Consider the following 7,935-nt stretch of genomic DNA (forward strand, 5'->3'; position numbering starts at 1 on the left):
TGTCTTCTTCTCAACATCTACCATTCGATCATCTGTCATTGCTATGTTAGACATAATCATTCTCCCGTCGTTGATCGTTGTCGGTTTCGTGCTTCATCTCATTCTCAAACGAACAGAAATAGGCCGCCACTGGCTCTTGCCACGCCTTTCCCCAACATCAGATGCCACCAAGTCTAAATCATCCTCCACAAGTCTCAAGTATGAACGACCTCCTAGCCGACGTCATGCTTTGCCCGGCTGTAGCTCATATGATGCCCGATCTACAACAAAGCAAGACTTTCGACATGACCAACCCCTACCGGACAAGCAATCAGTCAATCCAGCTATTCACCAGGACTGCTTCACACCGACTGGCATTACACGCCGTGAGATTCAACAGCTGAGAGACTTTCCAGACTACGCCGGTCTAAGCGGCGTTCCTCTTCCAGACCCTTGTCTAGAATTCGACATAACAAAAGCAATGGCACGTCCATATCGTCCTTTTAGATGGGTTTATCATCAGACAATGTGTAAGCATGTCTTCCATTGTCGTTTGAAAGATGTTGACATGTAGCTTCGTAGCATTGCAAAAGCTTGACCCGAATTGGTGGCTTGAGTTAGACCGCAACTACATTGAAACGGTCAGACTTCGCAAGGAACTCTTTGAGAAACAAGGATCGGACGTCCTGCAAGTTCTTCCCGGCAGTGAGCTCGCTGCAAAAGAGTTGATGGAGATGTGTTTGCAGTTCCTCTGCGCACGTTATCCTCACTACTTCCAACTTTCAGAATGCAATACAATATTCCACAATCTGATATTACAGACGCAAACACATCTCCCTAGCACCTCACCTTTTGACGTCCTTCTGGAGAACATTCCCGAGGATTTTGCGATCATGCTCCGCGACCCTTCCACAGGATCGTATACCTTCCGAGCTGGCATCATCATGAGTAGTCTGGGCTGGACATTGGGATCCAAGATTGGGAAGAGGCTGGATGAAGTTCATGGGCCGGTYCCGGACTACAAGGCGAGAATGAGTGCGTCTATGGATCGTTTCTTTGCAAAGATGCCGACAGATAAGCCGATACAGAGGGGGTCTTGGGGTATTGAGGTGGGCAAACCATTGTTTATGCCTGCTGGGCCTGAGCGGGAGGGCTTGAAAGCAAAGCAGAAATTGGACAGGGGAATCGAAGACATGCATTTGAGAGTTGATTGGCAGACATTGAGGAGGCTGCCGTTGTCCGGAGCGGTGGTGTTCAATTTCAAGGCTCTGTTCACGCCTGTGGAAGAGTTCAAAGACGAAGCGTATGTACCGACGCTGTTGTTAAAGGTGCTGAGAGAGGGAAAGGAGAGCTTGATGGAGTACAAGCGGAATTGGTGTACTGAGCATGTGGTGGTTCCAGCGTTGGAAGAGTATGAGAGGGAGCAGATTGACCGGGGCATTATGGAGGAGGAATGGGAGCCTTGTACGTTGGAAGAAAACCCATTCTTTCCTGGTTGGCGGGAGAAGTGGCATCGCCAGCAAGGGTTTGTGTAGATGGAGAGTATTGATGATTCCAGATACATGTACGTAGGTTGGAAGAGAGCTTGGACCAGCCTTGGTCAATCAACGCTAGGAGGGACGTACGTCATTCTTTGATTGGAGGAGGTAGATGTCCAACAGCACCCCAAATAATGTCCCAGCGATAGGTAGGTAGCAGTTTAATGGCCGCCCGCATCAAGGCCCCAGCTGCCGCCTACGAAAGGGAGGAGGAGGATGAAGATGAAGACGAAGAGTCGTCCAACACTGGCCTCATCTCCACCGCTGCTGACCTCGCCCTCCGCCCCGTCCGCCCATTCTTCTCGCGTCCCGCCCTACGCGCCTACCTGACGACCATCTTCGCCGTCATCACCGCCTTCACCTTGCTCGCACTGGCTACCATCGCCTATCTCCTGTTCTACAATTTCTACATTCCTCGCATTGGCTTCACCCGCCCACTGCACCTGCAGTACGACCACATCCTCCTCYGCCAACAGTCGCCCAAGCATGCCGATATCACGACATTAACATCCCATCCCTGGGCCACGACTGCTCTCACCCCCGACATCTCCTCTTCTCAACAATACGATGTCACCCTGGACATCACCCTCCCTCACACGCCCTCGAACCGAGAAGCGGGAAACTTTATGCTAGATGTCCAACTCCTCGCCTCCCCATCCTCCCTCGCATCTACATCCAACATTCTCGCGCAAACACGACTTCCCGCTCTACTCCCCTACCGTTCCCGCCCCGTCCGCGCTCTGCAACTCCTCTTCTCTCTACCGCAATATACGCTCGGTTTCCGCTCCGAAAGCACAACTCTGTCGATCCCAGCCTTCGACCGGGTGGAGTTTTCTAAAGGATGGAGAACTACACCCACCACACTACGCCTGGAAGTGCAGAGCATTCACGTCTTGCAGATTGAAAAAGTACAAGTCAACTTCCGAGCGAGATTTCGAGGATTAAGATGGCTCATGTACAACTTCCGGGTCATGAGTGGTGTTGTATTCGTGGGTCTGTTCTGGGGAGTCGAATGTCTGTTTGCGGGTTTGGCTTGGGGTGCACTGGCCATGTACTTTTCGTCTGCTTCGGATGAGAAGATGAAGGAACCAAAAGCGGTGTTGAAAGTGGATCAACAGGAGATCAAAGAAGAGGAAGGAGCGAACATGTCGGCTACGGAGAGGATATTCCCATCACGCACTGGAGCTGGTGTTGTGAGGTACTCTTCCGGTTCAGATGTSAAGAAGGAAGTGAAGCAGGAGGAGGTGGATGTCTTGTCCATCCCGGAACATATTGCCAAAGCCGCCGAGGCGGACGTAGAAGATGAAGGACAAGATTCTGAGGATCTGGATTTCAGAGACTCGGGGATTGGTACGAGTTTGGAGAGCGAAGCGGCGTTGGGGAGAAGCGACAGTATGCGAAGACGGCAGCGGAGAGGGAGGACGGAGAGCAAAGAATAGTCTCATCTTCAGGATCACAGGACAGATGATGGAACACGCAGAAATGTATGCTTTGTGATGACTTTCTTCCCTTCTTGTCCTGTTGCAAGATATATACGCATATGTCCATACTCTGTCCATGATATGCTGCTGTTCTCTTGATTATACCCAACCCTTCTCAATCTTTCAAACAGATCATCCCGTTTCAATCCTCCTCCCCGTTCTTCTGGTACTCCTCAATCGCCCTCTCAACTTGCCGAACGTGTTCCCCGGTAGCCTCTCATCTCCGACACCAGCGCCGTTCTTGACAGCTTCACGTCTCGCCGCCCTCCTCCCTTCAATCAGTCCTTGCGAGATCCCTCCAAATCCCGCTCGCCTCCTGAAACACTGCTCCATCAGGCCATTTGCATCCAGCATTCCCCTTGGGGAACTCTGCACAAGTTGAAAGACCTCCATCGGATCTCCCAGCCCGACGACTTGACTTTCACAGGATTTGAAAATCGACATGGCGACGCGGAAGAGAGTCTTACTTCCTTCAAAGAACAGGCAGTCCCATACCCTCAGAACGGACTCAATCGGCAGGGTCCCAACGAACAGAGACATGAACCATGCGGTCGTGGCGAGTGAGACAGTTGGCAAACGTTGCTCTCCTTCGTTGTCATCCAGCTTCGCCCAGACCGCGGGGAGAGAGTCTTTGATGCAGGACATCAGTACTCCGATATCGATGTTGGCGCCTTCAAGAGCGATGCCGTGCGTTCCGGGGAGATGCTGTGATGTGATAATCTCCAACAGGATGAACGACTTTTCCTCATCCATGTCGAGGAAGAGAAGAAGAAGGCCGGCGATGAAGTTGAGGGATTGACAGTAGCCGATCTGGGGATTGTGGACTGCAAAGGCTTGGAGGACCCGACGGAGTGATTGGATGATGGGCGTCTCGGGCACTGCGTCTTTGGCGAGTCGTTGGCGATATTTACTGAGGGTGGTAGAGCCGGTGGCGTTGCTATCGCGAATCTTTGGCGGGGTGTTGAGGATGGATGGGCTGGGGCTGTCTCGAGCTATGGGAGGTGTGGGGGTGTCTCGAAGCACCGGAGGAGTCAGCGAAGGAGTCGCACTGTCTCTGACGGTGTCGGCCTTTCCCTCCTCAATGATGGGTGGCGTGGAACTGTCTCGGGTGGGAGGTCCTGGTCTGGCCGGGATGCTGCCCAGGTTGCTGTCCCGGGTGAGAGGTGGATTGCTCAAGTTGCTCATGTTGCTGTCTCTGACGGGGACCGTGGCGGCCATGTTGCCGTCTCTGACAGCAGGCGGCACACTTCCAGTCGTGGCACTGCTATCCCTCAGCATACTGCTCTTCACCGGTGCGTATGTCGATCCCGTTGTGGCGGAACTCTCCCTCCCATTTCCCCTCACGACAGCGCCACTGTCCCTCAATGCGCTGCCGCCCGTCTTCACGCTATCTCCCCCATTAATGCCCTCCACGATATCCGCCTTGAACTTTACATTATCAGGAAACGTCCTCTGTAAATCTCTCTCGATGTGTTCTCGATCAGTATCGCCAAGTCCGCCATTCTCCACCTTCTGCAGCAGCTCTCCGTATAGTCCCGGGTTCTTGGCCAACTTTCCCGGCCCGCCCGCATACCAGAACCAGGCATTCCCTCGGAACTCCGGCGGGATGCCTTTCCGAACATAGCGCTTTATCTTATCGCTTTTCGGCGGAAATCTCAACGCCCCCGGGCGTGTGCTCAAGCCATAGCTGCGCATCAAGGCGTGCCATTTCTTGCTTCTGCGCTCCAAGTGAGGTGTGTATGTGGCGTTCCATGCATCGTAAGCTTCGACTGTGATGTAGTGGGAGGCTTTCTTGAAGCCGTACCGATCTCGAGGGATGGCTTCGCTATTCGGACGCGAATCGGTCCCGCGCAGACTTCGGCCGGACACTATCTGCACGGAGCTGCGTTCTCGAATGAAGGATGGTGTGGGCGGAATTTCAGGCACGTTGGCAGGAGAAGATCCGGGGGCGTTGAGTCGTGGCACTCCAAGGATCAGAATACTTGCGCTCTGACTTCTCCGATGAGCTAGATTCTGTCGTTTGGTGGGCGTATTGGGAGTAGTGCGGGGTGCGTTGTTGAAGGACGAGTTTGATTTCGGCTGAGATGCAGCTCGTTCCAGCGACCGGACGGATTGCACCTCCAGACTGTCTCTCACGCTTTCCAGCTCGAAGCGGGATTTTTTGGGAGTAAGTTGTGCTTGCGGTCGCGGGAGAGACTGTGAGCGTGGCAGTGAGGGAGCTCGTTCGTTGGTCATGAATGAGCGGACACTGCGCACTTCTATGCTGTTCTTCGCACTTGCATTGCCATGAATCTGCTTGGATGCGAAACTCGCCGCATCACTCTCGAAGCCGTCTCCATACGCGTCTAAAAGGTCATCGACATCACCGTAGTGAGCATCCTCCCAATCCTCCGAGGTGACCTTGACGAAATCACTCTCTGAGCTAACACTGGTATGGCTGGTGTTGACACTGCTGGATGGACCGAGCAGAGAGGAATCGCTCGTTAGAGCGGAGCGGAACGACTCGCGTATGGCGGATGGTGGCTGCATGGTCGAGTATGATGGAAGGTCGGGTGTCAACAGTCTGGATTCCACTTCCGCTGCAGAACCCACCCTCGATCGGAGACTCTCCCCCAACGAGTGGGAGTGCTTCAATCTCATGGCATGAGCTTGGAAATGTGGAGACTCGGGTGGTGGGAGTAGCGGGGAAGACGGCGGCCGGCCTCCATCTCGCTCGGCAGGATATGTGTCGGAGTGCGGGTATTGGTGTTGGTGTTGATGTTGAAATGAGGGGTCCTGCTGGCTCTCCAACATGCCCACGGCGGGCTGAAAGTGGCGTCTGGTGTCCCTCCCGGCAAACGCATGCTCGTCGCTGGCCTGGACGTGGTCGATGTGAGGGGCAGGCGGGTGGTGGGAGAAGGGAGTGAAGCCGCGGAGGTGGTGGTTGTGGGTGGGGAAGAGAGGTTTGGGCACCGCGCCTTTCCTCGCCTGCAGTTGCAGTCGCGACGCCGACGCCTTTCGCAGCGGAAGATGCGGCGGCGGAAGGGCGGGTGAGTCCATGGGTAGTCGAGGGCCGAGGTCGGGATGTCCTTGTTCTGGTCCTTGTTCCTGTTGGCGATGTCCCCAGCCGCGAGGGGGTTCAGCTACACGGGACATTTCCCAGTGTCTCCATTGATCCACACGAGAACGTCGCTATCAATGTCAATCCCTCTCTCCTCCTCTCTTTCTTTCTCTCTTTCTTTAAATCACTGGCGGCTGCGGTGTAACAATGCGCCTCCCGCGAATCTCATCTTCTCACGTCGCACATCCAATATCGGCCCACCTTGCACCAATCTCTACCAATGCCTACGTTTAACCCTCCGCTCAGGCTCCACCACGATGGCCTTTGTTTGTGGACGGACGGGGATGCCCGTGCGATCCCTCGGAATGGCCGGAGGCGATTCGAGTCGAGTCGGGGTGGAGGGGAGCGGGAGGGGAGGGGAGCGGGAGTTGATAATGGCCAATGCGGWATTTGTTGTGTGACGGGCGGTGGATGTAACGGAGGAGACAAGACGAGAGATACAAACGTACGACGGCACCAAGGTCCAACTCCATGCACCTGCGTTTCTGGCGTTTGCGAACCCCAATTCAACCCACTGTTCATCTCTTGTGCGCGTGAAGCTGTGGATGGGGAACGGCGGCCCGTTGATCATCCGCCACTTTAGGTTTGCCTTTTTTCGACTTTTGGACACCGGCATGATCGTGGAGCACTCTCGCTTACGGCGTCATCCTCGTCCATAATATAACAAGGTGCATGTACCTTACCTGCCCATCTTATCGCTCGACAACCCAGCGCGACTATGTCATGATGAAATAGCATGAAATGCCATGAAATCATGAAATGGAGACCAAATGGAAATTATGTCAATCGGCTGTCATCTTTCCATAACATCTATCCATCCAGCAGTTGGTTCTATCAAACACCACAACGCCGCCGCCCGCTATTTAATATTTACCCGTCCTTGCGCTATGCATCCATGTGAAGCCCGTGTGACTTGTAGACGGGGCGCACTGTCCTGTCTTCATCCGTCTGTCTTCATCTGCCTTCATCTGCCTTCATCTGCCTTCATCTCCACTCCACCCCACTCCACTCTCACCGTCGGTCCACTCTCACATCTCCTGTGGTATGTCTCACTCGGGCCTTGCCTCCTTTCCACAGCCCGCGCGTCCATATCTTTCACGTTCAATTCAAGCCTTCATTGTGCATATTTGCCCACCCATAGCTTGGCCGTCTTGTCGAACCCTGCGCGATTGTTCTTGAATTCCTCTGCCAGGCCCGCCTCGACTGCGTCATCTGGTTGCGGCGCCGCCAGCACGGTCCTCACCAACCTCAACACATCCGCAATCTTGTTCGGAGGCTTCCATTCGTCCGACTTGAGCATTCCCAAACACATGGCTCCTCTCTCATCGTTGCTGACGTTGGGGTGGTAGATCTTGGTGCGAAAGGAGAGCGTCGGTGGTTTGAAAGGGTACTCTTTGGGAAGTGTGATTTGGATGTGGAACTTGCCGCCCTGTGTTGTAGAAGCGTTAGTTGGTGATACAGCTGCTCTCCCTTCCCGATCATGCATACCGAATAAACGGAATCTGATGGACCGTCCATCATCACATCCCACAGATTCATGTCGTCGTCCTTGTTGAGTTTGATGGTGCAGCCTGGTGGTGGGCTCGTGGTGATGTCTTGAAACTCCTGTAAACATGGTCAATCTCCCGCTCCTCGTGCTGTCATGTGAACTCACCTTCATAATGCGGCGGTTAGCCATCGTTGCGCGGTTGTTCTGGTCTGACGAGTGTGATGGTTATGGTGTTGTGAACGAGAGTTTGTCTCGGTATGCACACAAATTTTGGAAGAAGGTCTCGAACACGCCAAAGTCAATGTTTTGGGGACGAGAGTGTCGGTGTCGCGAAACTTTCTACCAGCA

General features: G+C 53.9%; 3 protein-coding genes; 2 read left to right on the forward strand and 1 right to left on the reverse strand.

The window, feature by feature from the left end:
- Positions 1–43: 43 nt before the first annotated feature.
- Positions 44–1,514, forward strand: RCC_02340 (uncharacterized protein; the record flags this gene model as incomplete). XM_023767622.1 has 2 exons in its annotated part: positions 44–509; positions 562–1,514. The coding sequence occupies 2 exons, from the start codon at positions 44–46 to the stop codon at positions 1,512–1,514; spliced, it is 1,419 nt and encodes a 472-aa protein (XP_023623390.1).
- Positions 1,515–1,681: 167 nt separating this feature from the next.
- RCC_12001 (uncharacterized protein) lies at positions 1,682–2,956 on the forward strand (the record flags this gene model as incomplete). Its single annotated transcript, XM_023767623.1, has 1 exon — positions 1,682–2,956. The coding sequence occupies one exon, from the start codon at positions 1,682–1,684 to the stop codon at positions 2,954–2,956; it is 1,275 nt and encodes a 424-aa protein (XP_023623391.1).
- Positions 2,957–3,130: 174 nt separating this feature from the next.
- RCC_02341 (uncharacterized protein) lies at positions 3,131–6,133 on the reverse strand (the record flags this gene model as incomplete). The annotated part of the gene is made up of 1 exon (XM_023767624.1): positions 3,131–6,133. The coding sequence occupies one exon, from the start codon at positions 6,131–6,133 to the stop codon at positions 3,131–3,133; it is 3,003 nt and encodes a 1,000-aa protein (XP_023623392.1).
- Positions 6,134–7,935: the final 1,802 nt, after the last annotated feature.

Source organism: Ramularia collo-cygni (genome assembly GCF_900074925.1).
Source record: "Ramularia collo-cygni strain URUG2 genome assembly, contig: RCC_scaffold02, whole genome shotgun sequence".
NCBI classification, from domain to species: Eukaryota; Fungi; Ascomycota; class Dothideomycetes; order Mycosphaerellales; family Mycosphaerellaceae; genus Ramularia; species Ramularia collo-cygni.